Raw genomic sequence first — 27,516 nt, forward strand, 5'->3', positions numbered from 1 at the left:
GGTGGACAGAGGATGTGAATTAATTATTTGTGTTTCGGTACCACCCAGAGGTCCCTTTTGCGCTAGGCACTGTACAAACAGAGTAGAATAAGAGCCCCTGCCAAAGAACTCAATCTAATTTCAGACAGGACCCAACCATGAGAGTATAACAATAGGAAAGAGACAGACAACAAGTGAAATAGCAACCAAAACATGTAATAACATGTAGGCCAGCTATGTACTAAGTTGGATGGTTTCAAGATTTTCTTTTCTGCATAAAAATTGTAGGAGAATTGTTGAACAAGATATAAGTCACAAATCCTCATTGACTAAACTTTCTGGCATATGTGGCTAAATGATGACAGAGTATTTCTGAAGCTACAGAACTGTGGATTTTTAGCAGTGCTTCCGCCATGCACAAAGATAGCTTTGGAATTCATTAAAGTGGGTGAAAAAATTAATTTTGAAATGCTTGTTATATGAAATTCAAAATATATGCATAAGACTGCAACAACTCCTCTCTTACTGTTCAACTTAAAAACTTAATTGCCAGCTCCTGTGAAGAGCCTTTCAAAATTTGATCCTTATATACACAAATAATTTCATCTAGGGTATATTTTTAATTTACTGTGTGTTTTTTACAGATCTGACCTACACTAAAACTAAATGTAATTTGCACCCTAAAACGTTTTAAATACAAGCAAAAAAGGGGGGGAAGATGATGGTTCAGAGACAACTCTTTTGTGAAATACCTACAGACCTGTCATTTTTACAGCAAAGTAAGTCTGTCTCTGACAGAGATCACAGAACGTGATAAAGCTAACAAATGAAAGCAAGCATTCACTGTCACGGGTCAGTGCAAGTTACTGGACCATTGATCAGCACTGATTAATTTAGATGCAACACAGTCTGCTACAGTATTGCAGCATCCTAATATAGTGGGAAAAGTGACTGTATATGTTACAAGTGAAGAGGAATATATACAAGAAGGGGATCAACACCTGAGAACAAATGCAAATACAGCATTTTTTCTTTGTTTCTTCACATAGTATGTATGCATACACAGCTCTGTTTTCTCTGATCTGCTTCAAGCTTCATTACCTTCCAGAATTAAAAGTATGAACTTTTTAACCTTATTCATGATGGATTATGCCACTGAATAAGAAAGAAATTTAGACAAATGCTATGTTACCTGATCACATCATAGCTGAGAAAAGGCAGCATTCTCTAAGAACAAAACAGAAAAGAAACAGAATTTGCAAGATTACAGTCACTGGAAAGGAAGTACTTTAAAGAGTTGTTTTTAGAATGTAAAGCTCAGTTTGCTCACTCCAAGAGGACAGCTGCACAAGCATGCTAAATACATTATCTATTTACCAAAATGCTTCATAAAGCAGATGGCATGTGAATTTGCTCCATTAGAAATGAGAACATTTTCCTTCTGTTTTTTCTACATCAAGCAAAGAAATAAACAGATTCCTGAACTACTTTTATTTTTTGTCCTCACTCTCCATTCTCCACTCCACAGGAGAGCAGATAAGCAGCTCTCAGAGGAGCCACATGTAGCTGTTGAATTTACTGGCAGAATGCAGCCGGAAGAATGTAAGTCAGTACCTTCTTTCTTCTGACTTACCTTACCAACACGTTTTATTTCCTGTCAAAGTTTTATTGGTGTAAACCTCTTTCTAAACCTTGGTTAAGCTTTTCCCTGACAGCAATTATAACTCTTCATTTGTAAAATGCATCTACAAACCACAGAAGTCTTAGTAAGTTATCCAAAAGGGGAAAGCATGTGCTAATGGACCTCTGGAAGATGTTTTGCTGTTTGGATGTATTCAAATGCTGTAAGGTTCAGTGAACCTTAGCAGACGTATATAACCTTACAACACTAAGGCTTTGTCTACACTGGCACTTTCATTGCTAAAATTTTTGTCGCTCAGGAGTGGGAAAAAACATCCCCCCAAGTGAGAAAAGTTTTAGCAACAAAATGCGCCGGTGTGGACAGCGCTTTGTCGGCAGGAGCTGTGCTCCTGGCAATGAAGCTATCAGCCCTTGCTCTCTCCCAGCGATAAGGAGTGGCCACACAGTGCACCGTACAACAGTGCGGCCGCAGCAGCACAGCCCCGCCATTGTAAGCTACGCAGTATAAATATAGCCTTAGTCTCTCTGGAACCGAAGGGGCACACCTTAGTGTTCTAAGCAAAGACACTCCTGACCTTCTGAAGTAGACGCTGATAAACATAACATTTTAAGGATGTAGAAAACAATAGGCCTACCAAAATTAAACCTATTTGTCAGCGAGTAAACCCTGTTTTAGCTGACATACTCATACATTATTGGATGACAAATGAACGTCTCTTTAAAAGGTATCAGTACAATCTGCTTCCACTTTGTCTGTCAGCACACTATTCCAAATCACTCAAGCAGAAACCGCCCTTCCAAATATCTTCTAATCATTACTACCATCCCACTCTGGGAACATGAGAAATCCTTTCTGTAGATCCCGGTTTGATCCTTTAAGATACTTACATAGTGTGATAAGATCCCTATGCTGTAAAGGGTCAGGTGGAATGACTGAGGAATAGGCGCCCCAACTCTTTTTGTACAATATGGGAACCAGTAGACAGATGGAGAAAAGCACCAATCAAGACCAAAAAATCACAAGCGATATCTATTGTAAGGACTTACATTTTTCAATGGAAAGCATATTCTAAAAGCTAAACAAACAGGCAGACAGTTTAGTTGGTTACTTATTTATTTATAGAAAGGCATGTATACATCCTGATTGGTACCAAGAAAATCTTCAAGCTAGCACAAATTGTTGGCAGCGGGGCAGACTCCAACAGTTCTGCATTCCTGCTCAGCAACTGGTTGTCAAACTACTGATGAGTGAACATAAGTCTAAATTTACTTTTGATATCAGCTTTTGAAAATCCTTGCTCAGATTCACTTGTGGAAGGGGAGATCGTCAGACTTCTTTGAAGTGATTCTTGTATTGGTCATTGTAGGTTACATCTTTCAATAGCACATACATTTTGCTTCATTTATAATCTGAAAAGGAACATTGAAAAACTGCCTCTGTTTGGAAAAAAACTGTTTCAGTTCTGCAGCATTTTAGGTAATTTTTTAAAATTAATCACCATCTTAAGGACAAGCTTTTTGAAACAGGAAACATCTTTTACTCCATGTTTGTAGAGTGCAGTGTAAATTTATAGCATTCTATAAATCAATACAAATAACACTCTCCCCCACTAAGGAGTCCTTCCAAACATGATCAGTTTCTCACTACCTACAAGCCATGTAATTAACTTTTATTTTATATGCTCTTTAATGCTTCCAATTCGCTGGGATGAGTTCATCAAAAAGATAATATTATATAATTTGTACTGTATAACATTTTTCACTTGAGGATCTCAGAACACATGGAAATATTAATTAGGACTTGCCAGAAAATAATTTCGTTTCATGAAAAATTTCAAGGTTTCTTCCACATTTGTTTTTGTTCTGTGAAAATGAGATATTTCTAAATGTTTCATGAAAATGACCCCAAAATAGCCAATAGCCCAGTGGTTAGGGCTCTCACCCAGGATATGGGAGATCCAGATTCAAGTCACCGCTCTGCCTGATTCCGCACAAAAGAGAGTATGTCTAGACTACAGCCAGAATTGATGCTCTGAGATTGATCCACTAGCGGTCGATTTAATGGGTCTAGTGAAGACCCACCAAATCGACAGCAGATCACTCTCCAGTCGACCCCTGTACTCTACCCCCGACGAGAAGAGTAAGGTAGGTCGACGGGAGAGTTTCTCCCGTCAACCCCCCAAGCTGTAGACCCTGTGGTAACTCAACCTAAGGTACGTCGACTCCAGCTACATTATGCAGGTAGCTGGAGTTGCGTGGCGTAGGTCGACTTACCGTGGTATTGTAGACATAGCCAGAGAGTCTACAGCCTGGGGGATAGGGTACCAAATCAGGGTCTTGAAACTGGGTCTTCTGTATCGTAAGTGCCCTTACCACAGAGCTAGAGTGTCAGTCTCTCCCTGTCTCTGGCCCTACGAACATTTAGGTAAAATAGCTCCTACAGGAGAGAATTAACAGAATCATAGAGACTTCACTTGACCTTAAAGCAGATACCTGCATAATGGGCCATGTACCCTGGAAATGGAAGCTATCATTATACCGAAGCAGATAGCTACACTGAACTTTACTGGTTGCAAGTGTCACGGCATGTTGGGGAGACAGAGCCCTGCACCCTCCACTTCCTGTGATTCACCGTGACTCTCAGCCGGACAGTAAAACAGAAGATTTATTAGATGACAGGAACACAGTCCCAAACAGAGCTTGTAGGCACAAACAACAGGACCCCCTCAGTCAGGTCCATCTTGGGGAGAAGGGAGCCTAGACCCTGGTCCTGGGTCTCCCTCCATTTCCCCAGCCAGCTCCCAACTGAAACCCTTTCCAGCACTCTCCTCCAGCCACACACTCCGGTTCCTCCTCCAGCCTTTCTCCAGTTTCCCCGGGCAGAAGGTGTCACCTGGGCTCAGGTTACATGCTCAGGTATCGTCCCTGAAGTGAAGTCACACCCTGATATCCCATCACCATCCAGCACCAATGCAGACAGTACCAGTAAAATTCCCACGCAACATCCTCAGGTCAATACTCCCCACTCCGTCACAGCAAGACATCAAATTTTGCCACACTGGAAAAGTAAATAGTCCTCCAAACCACAAAGACTGGTATAATGGACTGGCAGACCTGGCTGCGAAGGAAAGGATCACATAAAATAGACAGCAAACCCCAGAAAAATTTGAATCCATTTGGGACAATTTCCTAGAACTGATTAGCTAAAGATCCCTTCAGGACATCTGGATGAAAGGCAGGGGACTAATCCACATAATGCCTCTTCCCATCCCCTCTGTTTCTCCCCATCCCACTCCTTCCCATGTCTTTCCTCCTCTTGGCTTTGATTTCCTTAAATTTAATACATGCCATAAAAATCCTGTGCTGGAAATATTTAAGTTAATGCTTGGGAATCTAAGCAACTGTGTAAATTAGTCTTTTCTTGTTTCTGGTGTATAGTATTTTTGTATTTATTCTAGAAACTGGCACCTAGAATTTGTTATAAGAAAAAAGATTGAAAAAAAAAATAATGAAATGGCTCAGGCCTCTTATTTTCCATCAGTAATGAATATAGGCTGTAAAAAGGGATAATGTCACAGGCAATATCTGACAATTGCCAGAATGTCTGGAACTCTTAATAACATTATTCTAAAAAGCACTGTGGACAGTGTGTGGTGGATTCTGCAGTGGGGTTCTTTTGGCTACTTAAGAGTATTTCCAGATCTTGTGGTTGTTTAGGCAAAATGATCCATTTTCTAAAGGACCACACAGAATTAGTCAGAAGGCAAAAACTCCATTATTTCTGAAGTATGTGGTTGTAGCGGATGCATTTCAAGCTTACCCTTTAATGCCACCAAGTCACCTTTTCAAAGAGTTAGGGTAAAATTAAATTAGAGTCGAAAGCAGATATTAGTGTTATAAGAATGTGTTCAGCATTTAGACTTTATGGAATACTTGTAGGATACTGCATGTATTGATCTCACTTATAACCTCTGTAGCCCATGATATAAAGTTACACTGAGTGTTTGCATTGTCAACCTCTGTAATTGTGTAACTCAAACAAGAAAAGAAGTGTTAAAGAAAAGAAGTGTTAATTAAGGTAAAGTGTGCATTCTGCACAAAACATGGCCCATTGAAGGCTAATGAAGCATTGTGTAGCATCAAAGGAAGGAGACCTTGATTGCATTCCTAACTCTATCCAGGAACGGAAGGCCTGTGCCATGCACAGTTCCCATAGAATCTGGGAATGGGTGACAGGGAATGGATCACTTTATGATTATCTGTTCTGTTCATTCCCTCTGAAGCACCTGGCACTGGCCACTTTCAGAAGACAGGATATCGGCCTAGATGGACCTTTGGTTTTATCATATGTGGCCATTCTTATGTTAAGATTTTCTTTTCTTCACCCAGCAACATGTAATCCAATCAGAAAGTATCATTTTAAATGTCTTGATAGGCAACAAGTCTATGTATCTTGTAGACTATTACTACACTAGCTCCAAGGTCATTAAAGGGACATAATGCTATTGAAAGAAATTAAAACTTGACAGTAGTGACAACATAAAGACTGTGCTCTTGTCCCAAATCCTATGCTCCCTTCTTCTTTGCCGTATTCACAGATTCTTAGATTCCAAGGCCAGAAGAGACCATTGTGATCACACAGTGATCACTCATGTGTAATACACAGGCCACAGACTTCCCCAAAATAATTCCTAGAGCATATCTATAAGAAAAACATCCACTCTTGATTTAAAAATGGTCAGTGATAGAGAATCCACCACAACCCTTGGTAAATTGTTCCACTGGTTAATTACTTTCATCTTTTAAAATGTACACCTTATTAAATAGTATAATCAGGTAAGGAATATCCTCTCGAAAGCTGCTTTTCTGCGGATGAAAAATAAGTATTTAATCTAAAAAAAAATTCATATTTGTACAAAGCCATTTAGTCTTTCAATCTCCCACAGAAAAAAATTAACCCCAATATTATAAAGTTTATCAACACAGTTACATTAAATCTAAAGAAAAAAAATCTCAATAACCAATAGTAATCAATTTAACCTGAACATTTAAACCTTAGAATCAGTAGCGTAACTAGGGGGAAGCGGGGCAGCGGCTGCTCCCCCACCGAGCACAAGTGGCGCCTTTAAAATTTTTTCACGCCTTTTTAATTTATTTTTATAAATATATTTACTATCTAATTTTTTGCCATTTTCTTTTGATTAAATGCTGTGACAGGTTTGGTCACAAAGATCCACTTGGGACTGTCACCTGCTGTGCTGAAATTACCTCTGAGCCTGTTTTCCCTGCCAGCTTGGGACTCCAGAACCCTGCCTTATTGAGCCAGATACGCTAGCCTGCTGCAACACAGACTCAGGCTCTGGGCCATGCCCCCAAAGCTGCAGACTTTAACTAAAAACAGCTCAGCTCCAGCACCCAGATATCCGATGGGATCCAAACCCTGAATAAATCTGTTTTACTCTGTATAAAGCTTATACAGGGTAAACTCATAAATTGTCCGCCCTCTATAACACTGATAGAGAGATATGCACAGCTGTTTGCTCCCCCAGGTATTAATCACTTACTCTGGGTTTATTAATAAATAGAAGTGATTTTATTAAGTATAAAAAGTAGGATTTTAGTGGTTTCAAGTAATAACAAACAGAACAAAGTCAGTCCCAAAGCAAAATAAAACAAAAACACACAAGTCTAAGCCTAATACATTAAGAAACTGATTACAAGTAATATCTCACCCTCAGACATGTTCCAATAAGCTTCTTTCACGGACTAGACTCCTTCCTCATCTGGGCCCAATCCTTTCCCCTGGTACAGTCCTTGTTAGTTCCAGTAGACATCTTAGGTGGTAAGCAAGGGTTTTCTTATGACTGGCAGCCTCTTTGTCCTGCTCCACCCCCTTTTATAGCTGTGGCACAAGTTGGGAATCTTTTGTCTCTCTGGGTCCCCATCCTCCCCCCACCCCCCACTTCTAAATGGAAAAGTACCAGATTTAAGATGGATTCCAGCATCATGTGACATGATCAGATGGCCTGTGAGACCACAGCCTCCATTCTTCCTGGGCTGGCCCACATGTACACAGGAAGGTTTGCAAGTAAACAGTGTCATTTACAATTAATTGATTCTGAAGCACTCTTAATGGCGTCCACTTAATATGTTTACATTAGTAATACAAGTTTATATCTTATTCTTCTAACTCCAGACATAGAAATAATACATGCAAACAAATGGGATGAACACACTCAGTAGATGATAAGCTTTGTAATGATACCTTACAAGATACCTTTTGCATAAAGCGTATTCCAGTTACATCATACTCACATTTATAAGCATATTTTCATAAATCATATGGAGTGCAACGTCACGAGTGCAACAGCACAATAAAATGTATGATATCTCCCCCACTACTCTGGCAAGTGTATAGCTCTTATGTTTCTGCATTTTTCAATGTAGTTTGTGTGCAGTAAATTCTAAACATCATTTCCTGTTGCATTATACTAAAACAGTTTGACTGGTACTATGATATAAATATTCTCTGATATTGTTATAGCTTTAGATTTGTAAATTTATGACATTTACATGTTACGTTTTTTCCCAGGATTCTTATTCTTGCTGAATTGCTACAAATAACTTGAAATTACTTACACTATCTAATCAGGAAGACACCATGTGCCCAGCTGTAAAACACTGCTTTACATAAAATAGAAAAAAGTATTTTGTTTCCAAAGGGTGTAACCAAACCAACTAAGACAAAACAAGAAACAAATATCAGGCTTAGGGAATAAGGGAAATAGTTCACATACACACACTTTGATTCAGTTTAATGGAAATGTAGATACAATTGTTTTATAAGTACAAATAACAAGGAAGGAAGAAGGTGGATATGTTCGGAAACATAACTGAGTTTTTTTATCATTACACATTTAAATGAGTTGCTAAATGAGCATATTAACTCCGATCTCATTAGTGGATGTGAACCACTAGAGCAAATAGAATCATAGAATCATAGATTAGAAGAGATCTCAGGAGGTCATCTCGTCCAAACCCCTGCTCAAAGCAGGACCAACACTAACTAAATCATCCCAGTCAGGGCTCTGTCAAGCTGGGCCTTAAAAACCTCTAAGGATGGAGATTCCACCACCTCCTTTGGGCTCCACATCCTTTCTGTAGTGGGGAGCCCAAAACTGGACACAATACTCAGATGTGACCTCACCACTGCCAAATAGAGGGGAATAATCACTTCCCTCGATCTGCTGGCAATGCTCCTACTAATGCAGCCCAATATGCCATTAGCCTTCTTGGCAACAAAGGCACACTGCTGACTCATATCCAGCTTCTCATCCACTGTAACCCCCAGGTCCTTTTCTACAGAACTGTATTGTTTGCTGTGCATCAATATGTGATTTAAATTACTTGAGACTTACAAGATTCTTAAAAGGGGCTTTATTCTGCAGTTCTTTCTTTTAAAACACACATGCATTCTGAGTGTCTTTAATCACTAGTACAGTGTGTGTGTTTATGGGTTTTCTGTAGCACCCCTTGCTGTGATATCTAAGCACGTGCTAGTAAATTAGATTTACATAGCAAGAACCCAGTGAACTTCAGAGTCTTCTGGTCTTCTCCCTTCCTAGTTATAGAAAGCTCTGTTTGGCACCATCATTCCATGTGCGATTAGGAAAAATTTCTTCCTTCCCACAAAAACAACTGTCATTTCTAAGGAAGAATACAAAGACTCCTGGCACCATCTTTGCTCCATATATACCGACAACAGATAGGATCCACAAAAGTATCATCAGCCAACCTGAGCATAAATAGCATAGGTTAGAGAGAGAGAAATTCCCAAGTTTTTAGGCTTCTTATAGGTAGCTGCCTTGCCAAGAAACCAAGCTCTTAAGAGAACACATCTTTGAGACTGTATGTGGCATGGTCTTAAGATCATTTATACTTTCTTTAAATGTAGTTGAGCAGTTTTTGTTTTTAGGTTTTTGTCTTAAGGCATTTTTAATTATGTCTTCACATTTTGCATAAGTGACACTTTTCTTTCACAGACCTTCTTCTGAGAAAAATGGGAAATTCAGCACTACAATCAGTCCTCTTTTTGAACTTTGTTTCCTACTGTTGCTCAGAACTACCATTCCAGATGCAGAAAAGCACAAATATATTAATATCTAAAAGTAGTGGAATAACCTGTTAAAGGTTTAAAAAACCACTGAGGAACAGGTCAACTTTAATTAACTTCATTAACGTTTTGCAATGAAGCAGTTATCCTGGCAACTAGAAATATGAGCCTGATTTCCTCTTTTCATTTGATCACTACGATATGGCAACAACCCATTTCTCATCCATCAAAACTTGAAAATGACTGACATCTTTTGGCGATGCTAGTAGCAGGCCAAAAAGCTGTTGGTAACTACAAAAAAAAATCCAAATATTAGCCTTCTGTAACTGTATATACTAGACTACTTTTCTTTAGAGCTCCCACCATTTGTACCACAGGTAGAGTTCTAACAATCGTAGACCATTTGACCACTATGTTGTTTACCTTTCTCAAAGAAATTCTATTGGCTGTCTACGTTAGTGTTTCGCAGCACTAGTGTTAGAAATGGTGGGAAACTTTCAGAAAAAACACCTAGCATAGATGGGGCAATTGGCAGCTTTCATAATCTGCAACCACTTTCAAGAGCCACTCTAGGTCATGTGAAACTTGCAAAGCTGACAACTTGATCTCAATTCACTTCCCACAGCCAGAAAAAATATCACGTGAAAAAAATACTCCACAGAAGAACCTAGTGTTTCACTAGCTTTTGATAACCTTACACACTGTTTGGCTTATGTGCAAGTTATCTATCTCCTTCATAGTAAACTGCACTTTTAAAGTAGAGCACACACTTATACTACAAATACATACCAGCTGGCTGGTGTATTGTTTTCAGATATTGGTATCTGCATTCCTTTTACCGGATGCAGTATCATTGTCTCAGTTCAGATGTGGCAGATAAAAACAATGTGAACACATAGCTTGTTTTTATTTTTAAAGCCTCCAATGGTATCCAGTAACAATAACAGGAAGAGCTGTAAGGATCGATAGGCAAGATTATTACTTGTGACTTTTCTTCCTCTTCCCAAGAATACATATGTGAACTTTTCGATATCAGATAAAACAGAGTACTTACCAGGTCCCTATGAAGCACCCAGTTTGCATGGAGGTAATGGATTCCATCAAGGATCTGGTAGAGTAGTGATTTAACCATAGATCTTGGCAACTGCATGGGCTTTTTATTTGCTTTTGAGGCACGGTGAAACTTGATAATATGCTAGAAATAAAAAGTAGAAACATGAAGCTTTTTTAACAAAATAAGTTTCCTCAAACAACATTAACAAAGGGAAAGAAATAAAGAGGTTGTTGCCTTTTGCTTTGCAAAGGTTTTACTTTGTCTCCAATTATTTTTCAGATGTATGTGTTCTCAGTGTTACACACCTACTAATTTTTAAAGAAAATCTAGATAATACCAAAACAGTAACTACTTACCACTTTGCAGTCATTGTGGTTCTTAGAAATGTTTTTTCCATGTGGACACCACCCCATTTATGGTACATATGTGCTGCATGTGCATAAGATTGGATTCTTTTGTCCAGCAATGTCCACTGGAGCCACACCTGTACCCTGCATCCACCCAACGGCATACGGGATAGACCAGCCCTGATTGCTTCTCAGTTTTCTTGCTCATTCACAATCCCAGCACAGATGGACTCCAAAGGAACAGAGAAGAGGGGTGGTCATGGGATTCATAAGGACAAAACAATTTAAAGACCACAGTTACTGTAGGGATAAGTAATCATTCTCACCTTGAGTCTTAGTCAGTATGGATCCCACTTATGGTGATGGACTAGCAGTTCCCAGATTAATAAAGGAGGGTCTGAGGAGTTCTAGCTACAGAACTGCTCTCCCAAATTTGGCATTTGATTTGCTCTCTGATCCAGAGCCTAATGTTTATTAAAGATATAAAATTAGGTCCCCGTGGCTGCCTTGTGGGTCTTTGAAGAGGATGCCTCGGCTCTAGTTGAGTGGACCCTGTTGCCTGAGGGAAGGGGCATATCTGCTAGTTGGCAGCAAGATGTAATGCACTGAATGATCCACTTGGATAATCTCTAGGAAGAGGGTGATTCAGGAATTGTTTGGGGAATCCCTGAGAGGAGATGGGGAATGGACATCTGGAGATAGGTCTCATCTTAATTCTGGAAAGAGTATGTGGGTGAAGAGAAGGAAGATTAAATATGTTCTAGAGATGATGGTGACATCTCAGTGGGAGGATAAGACATTACCAGTACTGAGGGTTTAATTCTTTCTTGTGCCAGAGAAACCGGTACTAGTGGCATCAGAACTGAGGCCAGTGCCAGGGGCTCAATGTCAGTAGGTAGGAACAGGCCTGTAATGCTGTTGTGGACTACTGTACTGGGGATCTTGGTACCTACGAAGAATCTTTGTTTCAATACCAGAATAGATTTGGTGCCATTTGGCCCAGTGAGCCTTTGGGTTCATCCCTATTTACAGGGATACTTGAGGATTGGGATCAATAGGAAAAGAGTCCCTTTTTGGCATAAGAGAACACCTTTCAAAACTCAATTAACCCCTTATGGATGGCTAAAACTCTACCTCCTGAAGCCAAGTATCTCTGGAGTGATAAGTTCTGGTAAAGAAGGACCAGCACACAGCGCAATGGTCTGGATCCATGGCTCTTGAAAAAGAAAAGACACCAACTGAGTCCATCAGTTAATGGAATAAGTCCATCACATGATTGGTATGGCTTGAAGTCAGAGGGTTTAGACTCGGCCATTACACAGGCAGGCACGTTGGCACTAATTAGTACTCAGGCGAAAGACAGAAAATCTAAAGAAAACAAAAAAGAGCTGCCATGACGGTAGAAAAATGCTCCTGAACTAATTATGGTAACTACTAATATTTACAAATATTTACATCATTACTTTAATGAAGGGGCACTATGGGGTAGCAGGTGAACACTACAAAGTTTCCTCTCGCTGTCAGTGACGGCAAAAGGGAAGTGAGAGGCAGTCAGAGCCACTCTGCCCTATATGCCCTTAGTTGCGAGGTGGAGTGCACAAGGACATACATTGCACAGGTGTGGTCCCAACAGATACTGGTACTCAAAAGGTTCCAATCTCATGTGCATAAGATGCAGCGCACCATAACTCAGATTCTCACAGACTGAGATTCAAAGAACCATGCATAACAAGCCAACTTTCAATGAGCTTTTTTCAGGATGAAATTCATACAGAGCATTTACATACATTTATTTAGAGCAATTCAACGTATTAATTTGAGCAGCGACAAGACCTGAATTACTTGAATTTTCAGTAGAAGCTGCCTAATTCAAACTTTATTTCCCAGCTTTGAAGCTTTAGATATCAGGCCGTAACAAGAAGTTGTGTCTACATTAGACATCGTTCTCACCATTGCTACCACTGGTGAAGTTCCTCTGGGGGGAGAGTTAACATAGGCCAGCCACTGGTATTTTAGACACCATGTCATTGAACCATACTCAGACCAGCTTTTGATGACACAGTGGGGTTAAAAAACTGGCAACTCCTTGTCAACACTAATATTCTCATTGTTGCTTCCACAAGTGACGATGATGGTGGGAAATACAGAAAAATGCCTAGTACAGACAAAGCCATAAGGTTACTAGTTCTTGCCGCCCCAACATACAATTAGTAAATAAACACCAAACTCCTACAGCCGGGTATCCAAATGCCTGAATATTCTGGTAACACTAAATGAAACCCTTAAGAGATCATTTTACATATCAGATAGGAACTTCCCCTGAAGTTTTTCTTTTCAGTCATGTCACAGAAGGAGTTTGAGAGCGAGAACAGGGAGTTCCTTGCTCCCAGTACTGTGAATTGTTCCTTGGACAAGAAGAAAAGGAGTACTTGTGACACCTTAGAGACTAACCAATTTATTTGAGCATGAGCTTTCGTGAGCTACAGCTCACTTCATCGGATGCATACCGTGGAAACTGCAGCAGACTTTATATACACACAGAGAATATGAAACAATACCTCCTCCCACCCCACTGTCCTGCTGGTAATAGCTTATCTAAAGTGATCATCAAGTTGGGCCATTTCCAGCACAAATCCAGGTTTTCTCACCCTCCACCCCCCCACACACAAATTCACTCTAGAACTCTTTTATGTACTTCAAAGAGCTTTTCAAAAGATGCTGCTGCTAATTACAACAATTTTTTAAAAAATTTTAAAAACCAATCTTTTATTGGTATACAATCAAAAATTCAGAAGCAGCAATAAAATATGTAGAGGTTACCATGTCAAAGACCCACACACCAAAGCAATTAGTGAAAGCTTAGTCCTTTCTCATGGAGCATGTACTGATAAAAGCATTTCAGTGGATCCATTTCAAAACTAGCTAATGATCTTTGCAAGAAACCAATCCTTACAAAAATATTTTTTTAAAACCAGACCATATCATTGCATGTAGAGAAATCCCCACCATAAAAGAACAACGCTGGTTAGGGATACTTAAATGAAACAAACGCATAGCCATCTTGAGCAAGGTTTGCGAAAGAACACAAATGAGAGGTAGATGTTAAAAAATTACAACTATAAAAGAGTCAGGGACTTAATACTGTATTAAAGTTTGTTGGAAAGTTATCTAACCCTCTCTGGAGAGATTCTCCTTTAAAGGTCTAATCAAAGCCTACTGTCCCGTACTAAGTGCAGCTTTACTTTCTTTCCAATCCCACCCAATTTTACAAGTCAATTATAATTGATAGTTTCCCTCAACAGAGGTAGATGGGTCTCTCAAATTCCATTTCCTACAAAACAAAAGCAAAAACTACAGTTACTGCTGTCTCCAGTAGAGACGGTCTCACACTATTCTACACACTTGATCTGATCCTGTCCCACTTACAATTTCAGTACTGAGTAAAATTTAAATGTAAGATATATTCAAGACCAAGGGATTGGGATACAGAATATTTCACTGCTATGTCACTGAACTGAATCAATCTTAAGAGTGACCATCTTTGTCCATTGCTAGGAGGAGTTCATCAACTAATATAATCAGTAAAAACAATGAGGAGTCCTTGTGGCACCTTAGAAACTAACACATTTATTTGGGTATAAGCTTTTGTGGGCTAAAACCCACTTCATCAGATGCATGGAGTGGAAAATACAGTAGAGAGGTATAAATACACAGCATATGAAAAGGTGGGAGTTGCTTTACCAAGTGGGGGGTCAGTGCTAACGAGCCAATTCAATTAAGGTGGAAGTGGGCTATTAACAGTTGACAAGAAGGGAGGAAAAATCACTTTTGTAGTGCTACAACTCCTCATTTTTGCTGATACAGACTAACACGGCTACCATGCTACTATAATCAGTGTTATTTCTGCCCCAAATCCAGTCTATTATCAAATTATTGAAGCTCAAGGAAATTGAAAAATCAAGAAATTGCCAGAGTTGCTTTGTTACAACCTTCCCAATGACGTTGCCTAAAAATGGTAGATAAGATACAGGTTCACAGTTAACACGACTGACAACATCATGAGTTGATTTCTTGAAAACTGACTTATTTAAGAGCTGCTGGAACCACTGTTCTTCCTTCACCCAGGGAAACACTGACAATATCTATCAACAATGGACCCAGTACTTCCCAACTGGCCTGCAAAACCTGGTAAGAAAAAAGGTCCAAACTGAAAGCTGCTGAAACCTCCTATTATGGTGAACATAAGAACAGCCATACTGGGTCAGACCAATGGTCCATTTATCCCAGTAGCCTGTCTTCCAACAATGGCTGGTGCCAAATGCTTCAGAGGGAACAAACAGAACAGGGCAATTTATTGAGTGATCCATCCTTTGTCATCCAGTCCCAGTTTCTGACAGTCAGAGGTTAGGGACACCCAAAGGATAGGGTTGCGTCCTTGACCATTTTGGCTAGTAGACATTGATAGACCTATCCTCCATGAAGTTAGTTAATTCTTTTTTGGATCAGCATATAAGCACTGAACACCTCACAACCCCTCACACCATGTCCAGCATAGTTTTCACTGTGTCTTTTTTCTTAGAACCTATGAAATGTTATACCAGCTTAGATCAGTGACCCTTCTCTTCCAGCATACCATCTTCCACAGTAGCAGAAAAACTGTCAGTCTGGCAGAGCAGACACAAAAGCAGCCTTCAGTAAGTACTATAGCATTGAGGAAAGGGGGAAGGATGAAGCCTAGCCAGAACTACCCTTCCTCCCTCAGTGTCTCCAGACCCAGAACTCTGTAGGGGTGAGCCTCACACCTTCTGGGGATGCTAGGGCCCCTAAGCTATGTGAGAAGGAGTAAGAACCAGGAATGAACCTGCACCCCCCCTCCCCACGCCTTGCCTTTGCCGAGAGAAACTTTTTCACAGCCCTGTTAACCTGACCTATGTTTGCAGCATAGACCAGTCTTAAGCCTGTTGAAGATAAGCTACTCAGGCTATCCTTCAAACTTTTAAAACTAGCAGATCTCATCTGCTTCCTCCTCATTTTTATTCATGATGAGAAGAGAAAGATGAATTTTCCAGTTTCTTCAACTCCCAATCAATTTATCAACTTTGAATGAATTAGTCCAAATGAAGAAAATATTCCTTTTGTGCCTACAGAAGAGGCTATTGCTGTCAGAAGTTGGTTTAGCACTTCAGCAAACTCAGGTCCCAAGTGCTTACCATGAGACTTCCATCTGTTCAATGGTGTGATTTTCTTTAAATTGAAAACTGAGCCTATCAAAGCTGAGGTAGGGAAAAGCTATAAAATAGGAGTATCTAAGTGGGCTCTGTGATCGATCTTGATGAGTTACGTGTTGGTGTCTCTTGGAGTCAGAAGCTAGGCCCCAATACCTTGGATGACTTTGCAAGTCTCTTGCACCCAGTAGCACAGCCTCTAGGTCCCCACAGGATTAAGCCCTTAATACAGTATATGAACTGTTGTGCCACATTTACAAAGCTTGACCTCAAAAGCTGAATGTTTTTCCCAATTCTTTCTTTACCTAGAAAAGCAGCCTTTTACTCAAAGTTTTTGTAGAAACTCATGGATTCAACATTTTTATTTAAATATTTTAAGAGATTATAATAAATTTAGGTCTTGACATATTTTTATTAAATTCAGTTTTTAGTTTAAACTGATTTTTAAAAACAAATGATAATTTAATAACAAAATTTTAAAAATCCAATTTAAATAAAAAATCTGATTTTTTTTAAATCATCAATCTTTATCCACCGTAGATCAGGGGATTCTTGCTGAAATATTTGACAATACTTGACCGTGGTCAAATAATAGGTGGTCAATTGACTGGCTTGCCAAGCCTACATTTAAGTAATGTAAAAATATTTGGGCTTGAGCTATCCTTATGAGTAAGAGCTAAAATCAGACTTAATGTAACCAAGTAAAACCAATGGAATTGCACCAGATCTGAGTATGACTTAAATATTGGAAAATGTTGATGGAATCCACTTAAATTTGCAGTACTATATGTACTTACTAGCAGGCGCTTCACCACCATTATTAAATTAATAGTAAGAATACAAGACTATTTCCTTGAAAGTTTGATATGTGAAATTGTAAATCTTTATTTGAATGCTGAGTCAATTGGAATTAGGAAGTTTGGATCCAAAGAGGATCCTTCATGCTTTCTTTCTAAACTAAATGAGGATAATAGGATTTCTCATTTCTATTACTAGATGAAAATCATATATTAAAGACAACCCCTGCATCCTTATAACCTTTTTCTTTAATTTAAAAAGGCAGACTATGTGTAATAGATTAACATCCAACATTATTTCATATCATATGCAACAACTATTTTTTATTTTAACAGTTTCACTGGTATCACTGGTATCTGCAAATAAACTCATTGAGGATCAGCTCTGAGCCATAAGCTACAGAAGGAAAGATATCTCACCAATTCAGGACAGAAAAATGGATATTAATTTTCTTTAAGAGCAGGAATCTAGTTAAGCAAATAGAAAGGATGAATAATATAATACATAGGATGGAGAGATCTGTTGAATATTTCAATCAAACAGCATGTAAAGGGAATATTAATATTAAAAAGGTAATGGTGTAACACCGACAGGCCCCCCTCATCAGCAGGTGGGATTAAACCTGGGACCTCTGGAGCTAAATGCATGAGCCTCTACTGCATGAGCTAAAAGCCATGTAGCTCTTAACTAAGGGTGTAGAGCAGACTCATTAATTTCTCTCTAAGTGGCCTCAATGCCAGTCAATGGGACAGAGCACCAAACCCAGAAGTTGGGTGGGTTACAATGGCATATGGTTTATTGGTGTAGCTGGGAATCCTACACATTTCTGACCTGCTGGAAGGTAATAAATACATAACTGTTACCCATAAAAACCTCATCTCTAGCCAGATCTCATCTGTGGCCTTTAAAAAAAATGTTACTAAGAAAAGTTGAATTTAGTGGCCATCACACATTTAATTTGTTTCTTATAAATTTTAAAAGTGATGTCAAATGCTTATGACCCAGAAAGGAAGTGACATGCAGCAGTATAAAACCTTAAACTAGGACAGAATAAGGAAAATTATATGAAAACTGAATAGGTCAACAAAGTTCCTTAATTATAAAACAGAAAGAGAGACATTTAAAATTGTCTTTTTAAAAAATTTTACATGGTAAGCATTGGGCATTGCAGAAAACAGGTAGAAGGTTTAGGTATTTACACTTTTCTTGGATATGTTTAATCCATGAAACACATTTTATAGGATGGTACAGTCATACATGTGGATTCGAAAGGAGCAATTGCAAACATAGCCATCATTCTGCACATGGTCTTTATGACTAGCTCAGTGATATGTAAAACTAATAATACTTCTAATCTGAAGATCATTAAATCAAGAAAGACAACCTGGATGTAAATTAGATTAAAAGTGACCAAAAAGAATAGCTGTTAGACTTTGTAAGGAAAATACATCCCCAAGAGAGGAATAAGGGTTGGCTAACCTTACTTCAGGTTGCATCATTTGAAAGATAGACTGAAAGAACACAGGATAGGCTTTAAAAACATACAGAAACCATATTGGATTATATTGAGGATTTGGGAATTAAAGTATAAAACCAAGTATGACTATGTATTGGTTCAACGAATTGCTACATGGCCAAAGTTTATGCTTTCTTGCTTCTTCAAATCATGTGAATTATTTTGTTTTGCCTGTCTGGTAAAATTTGGGAGGTGTTTTGGGGATTCAGTGTGATTATATTAGCTAATGAGTGAGTAGTTAATATGTTTGCAGAGGGGGATAATACAAATATTGATAAAGACTTAAATGTTTTTAAGTTATTACAGCTCTCTTCGCCTCTTCCTTATGCCAACCACAGATGCTAACAAGATAAATTACAACTACTAACATAAATTACAAGTAAACTTTGTAGTTTACTACATTTGTCACCAAATGTGAGGTGATCTATGATATATCTGTATTAAAAACGCTGAACAAAAATAAGTAGTGTTTGTTCTTGCCCATCACAAAAGTATTTTAATAAAATATAATCATCATCTGAATCCAAAGACTCTTCCCCTTAACGACTGGGCTTCTATTCATAATTTTTGTTCATTAAAATAGGTTGAATTTTTATTGTACTACAAAATATATAGAAGAAGATAATATCCGGCATACTTCATTATTCATCTCTGGCCAAAATTTTCTAGCATAGGAGCCTAAAGATAACCACTTTAATTAAAGTGGCCTGATCTTTATAAGTGATGCGCATTTACAGTTCCCACTGAAGCCATTTAGAGTTGCAGATGATTAGCAACTTTAATGATCAGCACACACTAATTTAGGTGCTTAAATATGGATTTGGGTAACTAACTTTAGGCACCCAAATTTGAAAATGATGATCATCTGTGTATCTCTCTTTAGTGAAAGCACATCTATTATCCCACAATTTAAAAAATATATATATATTTTCAGATGGATATAGGCATTAAATATACTTATTTTGTTTGGGGTAACACTGTGAGAGTATATAATATTGTTTAGTAAAAAACCTATGCAAAACAAGTAAGTTCTCTTCCCCAAAAGGTTTAAGGGCTCAAGTTGTGCAGTACAGGAAATGCAAAACATCACAACACAGAAACAAGTGGACATTACTACTGAAATGATTCACAAAACGTGGGATTTTAAGGAGCTTTTTGAAGGAGGAGTGTGAAAGAGCTTTACGTACGTTAACTGGGAGGCTGTTGGAGGCAGCATGAAAAAGGACACAAAGTTGGGAGTGAGCAAAAGAGACAAAGGGGGAAGTTAGGAGTGATGCTGGGGAGAAATGGAAGGAACAAGAGGCTTTTAGAGGAGATGAGGCCAAAGCTTTAGGCGAGAACCAAGTTATGGAGATCCTTCAATGTAACTAATTTTATGCAGAGGAAGAGGGAAAGTTCTTGTAAAGATTAAAAAGTGGAGAGACATGATCAGGTGCATGGGAAAGGAAAATTATTTGATTAACACATATTGCACAGAAAGGAGTAAGGAGAAAGTCAGAGGCCAGAAACTGCTAGGGTAACAAACATTACATCTCAAATAATATATATCAATTAACCAAACTGGGACTATGACTAAACAACAGCCAGACCCATAAGGAGTGGTGAGAACATTAAAACATAGTGATTCCTCATCTATTAGCCATGTGGTGTTTTGTTTTTTTTTACGCAATATGAATACCACACACACAAAAAATTTAGAATAGCAAAGGTTGGTGAAAAGGGTTCTTGAACATGCCACTCAATGCAGCAGTAAAATGGTTCTTGTGGTTACTCTAAAAAACAAAAAGAAAAGGAATACTTGTGGCACCTTAGAGACTAACCAAGTTTCAGAGTAGCAGCTGTGTTAGTTTGTATTCACAAAAAGAAAAGGAGTACTTGTGGCACCTTAGAGACTAACAAATTTATTTGAGCATAAGCCCACTGAATGCATCCGATGAAGTGAGCTGTAGCTCACAAAAGCTTATGCTCAAATAAATTTGTTAGTCTCTAAGGTGCCACCAGTACTCCTTTTCTTTTTTCTAAAAAACAAGTAAATTCAACTGATGGACAGAATTATTTAAATTATATGCATGTAAAATTATAATATGTAGAATGGAAATATATGTAGAGTACACACATTTTTGTGTAATTTGATTTTGATGAACCTTCAGAAGTGACTCAGTGCAAGACTGTCACCATTTCAGAGCAAGTTGATTCAACTAGATTATATGCAGGAGGATTAAATCTCATGAGTTGATCAGAGTGATCTAAGTTTTCTTTTACTTTGTGCATAGTCTGTGTTTACTTTCCTCAGTAGTGAACTTCTGATAATGTCTTGTATAAATAGCTCTCATTATCTAATATACTTGTAATTACAAGCAATTCAACAATCTGCCACTGACATTAAACATATTGTTAGTAATGCTAACTTCCATATTAGTGATGCCTTTGTAATAACATTGAGACTGACAATGATAAGGACAGAAGTGGCAAGAACATTTTCAAAGGAACTTATTCACCACAAATTACTCTTAGGATGTTTTGTTCTCTTCTGGGCCTGAGCCAAGCCCCCAGATCTAAGAAGCCCATATATTTTGGATGGGGAAATGGAGCTTGAGAATCTGTACCCAAATCCAAAACACAATGTTGTAACAAACCTCAGTCTATAACAGATCAAACCAAATATCATTAGACTTTTGGTGGAAAAATTCCCTTTCTGTCATTGACATGCTATCACTATGAGGAAATGGGCGAGAGATGTAAGTTTTCATTTTAAAAAATCTCCAGAAATCATTTCATATCCTACTCTAAACTCAGTGGAACAGGCCTCACTCATAGCAACATTACAAATTCAGACATTAATAAACTTTGAAATTAGAGTGTAAGACAACTGGATTTTGGTTTTCCACACTAGATATTGATATGGGAAGCCAGTAAACTAATCTCTCTCTCTCACTTAATTTTTGTAACAAAAGTTGCAAAAAGAAAGCGTGGAAAGCTTCTTCACACTTCTATTTTAGGGTAACAATTTGGGAACCCCATAACCTATTCCCTTCAAATCTGGTAAGAATATTCAAAGCTAATCTTCATTTTTGAAGTTGATATGGCATTTTTCATGGATATTAGAGGGAAGGCCAAAACTGGGCTTATAATACATGCTCAGTTACAACCTTAACTATATTATACACAGACACATATCAGTGTCACATATGAATGTTGTATAAATATTTTAAAAATACAGGAAAATTGCACTTACCCACAAATCATGTTCAGCATAATCAAACAGCAGCCAAACCTTTCTATCACTGTGAGAAAGGAAAACCTTCTGTAATGCAATCACATTGGGGTGCTTCAATTCTCGTAAAAGCTGTAAGTAAAGACACAAAAAAGTCAGTATTTCTGCAGCTACAAAAACCACCATTTACATGATTTCAGTTTGCAATGCAAAGTATCTAATGACAAAGGCAACTGTGTTACCAGAAGTGGAGACATGGATAACTATGGTAGGTCATAGCCATGCAAGGTACTTGTAACAAAGTAAGTTTGATCCCCAGACAACATACCCAAAGCAATTCAGTACATTATTGCTATTAATTTCAGAAAGGGCTAGATTGTGCCTAGCTAGGACACGGAGGGAGAGTGATGTGCAGTAAGAATAGCATAAAGAGCCATCCCAACACCAATGGCCTGCTGATGGGTCAAACAGAATTGGAGTTTAGGGACAACTACATTTCTATTTCTATTGGGAGAAACACACACACCCTGGCTAGCCTCATAAAGGTGTACAGCAATGAACAACCTGCATATGTCAAGCAGCTCAGGAAGGCATGCTGCACAGTGCCTCATGGTGTTCCCACTGGGGTGGTGTGACTGTGCTTAAATGGCACAATTGAGTCTGAAGGATGTATATCATGCTGTATGCTTAAAACAGCAGTTTTTCACCACGGGCACATGGCTATTATTAGTAAACATTTCTGTTATTACACACACACCCCCTATGTTAAAAGGACATTAAGGTTGCAAAGTCAAACACTCAAAAATTAAGAAATGTCAGCTACACAGGCAACTTTAATTCTATGTGGAGCAGCACTAGAGGGACATGAAACACACTTTGCCACTGCATTTCACAGATATTTGCTGACAGCAGGGGAATGGTGAAACTCAGGAATCTTGCGTTCCATTCCAGCCTCTGGACAGGAGTGTGCTCTATGGAGCACAAAGTCTTCTGCCCGTTCCCCACAAGCTTGACCCATTCTGCCACATCCACTCCAGACTGTCCAAGTCCCCATCCTGACTCTCACTACTGGCTCCTTGCACCGTCTCCTCGTTTAACCAGTCCCAATCTCACTTCTCAGGCTTCCCATCCCAATCCCAGCGCTCAGACAGCCCTAGTTTCCCCCTCTGGACTCACTCTCCCAGTCTTCCTCCTTGTCCCCACTCCCAGTCTGTGTTCCTTGCTCAGAGAATCCCAGATCTCCCCACTCACACCCAACTCTTTGCCCCCCGTCCCCTTGCCCAGCCAGTTCCATTCCCCTACTCTGGCTCCTTGTCCCATCCGTCTGTGTCCTCCGCATACCGAGTCCAGTTGCCTTCCTCCTTCCCCCCCACCCCACAAGCTCAGAGTCCCAGTCTCCTGGAATAGAATTCTTGCCCAATCAGTCCCCTCATCACCACCACCAACTGGCTCCTTGTCCAGTCAGTCTCAGTTCTCCCCTCAGATCCTTGTCCAATCTCAGTTCCTCCCCTTCCTCGCATCCTGGCTCTTCGTCAGATCCCATGTCTCTTCCCCTCACCTCCTTTCTCCCACCCCACTGGTTCCCAGTTTGTCTCCTTCCCAACTAATTCCACTCTCCCTCCCACCCCCAGTTTCCCTCTCCCACTAAGACTCCTTGTCCCAGTCTGCTTCTCTCCACCCTTGGATCTGGCTCTTGTCTCCTCTGTATTTGAATCCAGCAGCTTCCTCCTCCATGCTGTCTGGGCCCAGCTGGGGCATCAGTCACTGCAGAGGAGAGATGATCTTGCTGTTGTCAGTTTCTGTTCCCGATCCCAGCCTGGCCCACGGCAGCAATTGCATAGAAAGTCCTGCTCAGAACCGTGTAGCCCCTGGCTGAAGCATATTCAGTGCAGATGAGGTTTTTTTACTGTAAAGCTCTCGCAAGTCTCTACTGAACACATGCAAACTGGGATTTTTCCAAGACTTATAACTTGCCCAAAGTTGGGCAGATCTTCACAGGGATGGCAAAAGTTGCAATCCTGAGAATAAGGCCAATCCATGTCAAATTTCAAGTCTCTGCTCCAAAGCATGGCTATGCTTGAAGTTTTCAAAGACAACATCACCAGAATTTTTAACTTGGTCAAGACAACATACTTTTCCTTAGTCTCATTCTCAGAAAAGACTGAACTCTTTTGATGGAAATTCCCTCCCCCTCTGCTCACCTCCCAAAAAACATCAATCTGAGGCAGAGACCCAGCATGAAAAATTTCACCCAAAATGTTAAAGAATGGCAAAGTTATAAGCAACTGAAAACAGTCTTATAATAAAAAAAAACGAGAAGTCCTTGTGGCACCTTAGAAAATAACAAATTTATTTGGGGATAAGCTTTCGTGGGATATAACCCACTTCATCGGATGCATGGAGTGGAAAATACAGTAAGCAGGTATAAATATACAGCACATGAAAAGATGGGAGTTTCCATACCAAGTGGGGGTCAGTGCTAATGAGGCCAATTCAATTAGGGTGGATGTGGCTCATTCCCAGCAGTGGACAAGAAGGTGTGAGTATCAACAGAGGGGAAATTATTTTTTGTAGTGACCCAGTCTTTATTCAGGACTAATTTGATGGTGTCAAGTTTGCAAATTAATTCCAGTTCTTCTGTTTCTGAAGTTTTTTTGTTGAAGAATGGCGACTTTTAAATCTCAGAGCGGTAGCTGTGTTAGTCTGTATCAGCAAAAACAACACAGAGTCCTTGTGGCACCTTAGAGACTAACAAATTTATTTGGGCATAAGCTTTCGTGGGCTAGAACCCACTTCATCAGATGCATGGAGTGGAAAATACAGCAGCAAGTATATATATTGTGACAGGGTCGGGCCAGATGGCTACAGGAGAGTAATAGATATATTAGCCCTAGGTTAAGTAGGTCCCTTTTCCCTGGGTAAGGTAATAGGGAGGTTCCAGAACAATCAGGAACCTTCTGGAGACAATTAAGACAGACAGGCTGATTGACTGCAGGTGTTCTAATGAAGAAGCTGTTAGAATCAATTAAGGCAGGCTAATCAGGGCACCTGGGTTTAAAAAGGAGCTCACTTCAGTTTGTGGTGCGCATGTAAGGAGCTGGGAGCAAGAGGCACTAGGAGCTGAGATTGAGAACGCATACTGTTGGAGGACTGAGGAGTTACAAGCATTATCAGACACCAGAAGGAAGGTCCTAAGGTGAGGAGAAAGAAGGTGTTGGGAGGAGGCCATGGGGAAGTAGCCCAGGGAGTTGTAGCTGTCACACAGCTGTTCCAGGAGGCACTCTAGACAGCTGCATTCCACAGGGCCCTGGGCTGGAACCCAGAGTAGAGGGCGGGCCTGGGTTCCCCCCAAACCTCCCAACTCCTGGTCAGACACAGAAGGAGTTGACCTAGACTGTGGGTTCACGAAAATGGCCAAATTGAAGGCTGCTGTGAAGCTCCAAGGCGAGCAAATCTGCCAATAAGCGCAAGACCCACCAAGGTAGAGGAGGAACTTTGTCACAACATACACAGTAATGAAAAGATGGGAGTTGCCTTACCAAGAGGGGGGCCAGTCTAAAGAGACAATTCAATTAACAGTAGAATACCAAGGGACGAAAAATCACCTTTTTAGTGATCACACCTTCTTGTCAACTGTTTGAAATGGACCGCCCTCATTACCACTACAAAAGTGATTTTTCCTCCCTTTGTATTCTACTGTTAATTGAATTGTCTCATCAGACTGACCCCCTGCTTGATAAGGCAACTCCCATCTTTTCATGTAATATGTATATATATACCTGCCACTGTGTTTTCCACTCCATGCATCTGATGAAGTGGGTTCTAGACCATGAAAGCTTATGCCCAAATAAATTTGTTAGTCTCTAAGGTGCCACAAGGACTCTTAGTTGACTTTTAAGTCTGTTATTGAGTATCCAGGGAGATTGAAGTGCTCTCCTACTTGTTTTTGAATGTTACAATTCTTGATGTCTGATTTGTGTCCATTTATTCTTTTACGTAGAGACTGTCCAGTTTGGCCAATGTACATGGCAGAGGGGCATTGCTGGAACATGATGGCATATATCACATTGGTAGATGTGCAGGTGAACAAGCCCCTGATGGTGTGGCTGATGTGGTTGGGTCCTATGATGGTGTCCCTTGAATAGATATGCGGACAGAGTTGGCAACGGGGTTTGTTGCAGGGGTTGGTTCCTGGGTTAGTGTTTCTGTTATGTGGTGTGTTGTTGCTGGTGAGTATTTGCTGCAGGTTGGGGGGCTGTCTGTACATGAGGACTGGCCTGTCTCCCAACGTCTGTGAGAGTGAGGGATCGTCCTTCAGGATAGGCTGTAGATCCATGATGATGCGCTGGAGAGGCTTTAGTTGGGGGCTGTAGGTGATGGCTAGTGGCATTCTGTTACTTTCTTTGTTGGGCCTGTCCTGTAGTAGGTGACTTCTGAGTACCCTTCTGGCTCTGTCAATCTGTTTCTTCACTTCCCAAGGTGGGTACTGTAGTTTTAACAATGCCTGATAGAGATCCTGTAGGTGTTTGTCTCTGTCTGAGGGATTAGAGCAAATGTGTTTGTATCTGAGGGCTTGGCTGTAGACAATGGATTGTGTGATGTAGTCTGGATGAAAGCTGGAGGCATGTAGGTAAGTATAGCGGTCAGAAGGGTTCTGGTATAGGGTGGTGTTTATGTGACCATCACTTATTTGTACTGTAGTGTCCAGGAAGTGGATCTCTTGTAATGGTAAGTGGTCTTATAATGGTAAGTGTTGGGCAATCTGAATACTAACCAGGCAACCAGCCCAGCCTATAATGATAGCACCCAAAGGCAGCAATTGAGATTTGAGCTCCATTGTGTTGGGTGCTATACAAACATAAATAAGATACAAGCTGTGTGTGTTTACAAGCTAAAATATACAAAACAGGGTAGGGGACAGGGTTGCAGCATACAAACAAATGAATCTGGTGAAGAATTGGAACAGCTTCGTTAGTTACATGGTTTGTGGTAGAAAAAGGTCTGCAGATTGTAAGCCCTTAAGGGCAAGTAGTGTCTTATCCATGTTTGTAGTGTGACCTTTGGGTGCTACCATAATATAAATATTTAATAATACATAATAAGAAAGAGAGATAGTCACTGTATTAATATTGCTTCATCTTGCTTTTACAACTTATGGTCAAATGTCTATCCACACCTAAATGATAAAAGCCTACAGGCAGGGCATCAGTACGCTGACATTATCAACCTTCTATTTTACTTGTTCCAAATCCCTGTTTTGTGATTGAGATTGAAGCCCCTACTCAGCAGGGGTAACAGTCAGGGTCCGAGTAATGTTTAAGAGGACCCATAATTAAATTGTCTGTTTGAGGATCCACAACTGAATGGTAGGATAAGGGCACAGGGTTGTATACCCACGGTTTAATTCTGGTAAATAAGTTCAGCCTTTCAAAAAAGCTGGGAACCAGTGCTTTCGAAGTACCATTATGGGTAAGGTATCAGTTCTCAAAGGAACTGTGTAAGCTCATTTGAGAAGGGGATTGGTCATTTCTATTTATCAGTAAATCAACATGACCTTCATGGGCACTGCTGCTCCTGGAGTTCATGCCAGTTCCTGTTTCTCTCCTCTTATGGAAGGAGTGGAAACTGA

General features: G+C 39.8%; 1 protein-coding gene across 2 annotated transcripts in view; it reads right to left on the bottom strand.

Annotated features, from left to right (window-relative positions):
* CDK19 (cyclin dependent kinase 19) overlaps nucleotides 1-27,516 on the bottom strand; it is a 225,451-nt gene that overhangs the window by 84,140 nt on the left and 113,795 nt on the right. For both annotated transcript variants that reach the window (XM_048844788.2, XM_048844790.2), the window contains 2 exons: nucleotides 21,909-22,019; nucleotides 10,788-10,928 (listed from right to left, as the gene is read on the bottom strand). In XM_048844788.2, the coding sequence (XP_048700745.2) occupies nucleotides 10,788-10,928; nucleotides 21,909-22,019 (252 nt within the window). The remainder of the gene's footprint in view (nucleotides 1-10,787; nucleotides 10,929-21,908; nucleotides 22,020-27,516) is intronic.

The sequence above is a fragment of the Caretta caretta genome, chromosome 3 (assembly GCF_965140235.1).
Source record: "Caretta caretta isolate rCarCar2 chromosome 3, rCarCar1.hap1, whole genome shotgun sequence".
NCBI classification, from domain to species: domain Eukaryota; kingdom Metazoa; phylum Chordata; order Testudines; family Cheloniidae; genus Caretta; species Caretta caretta.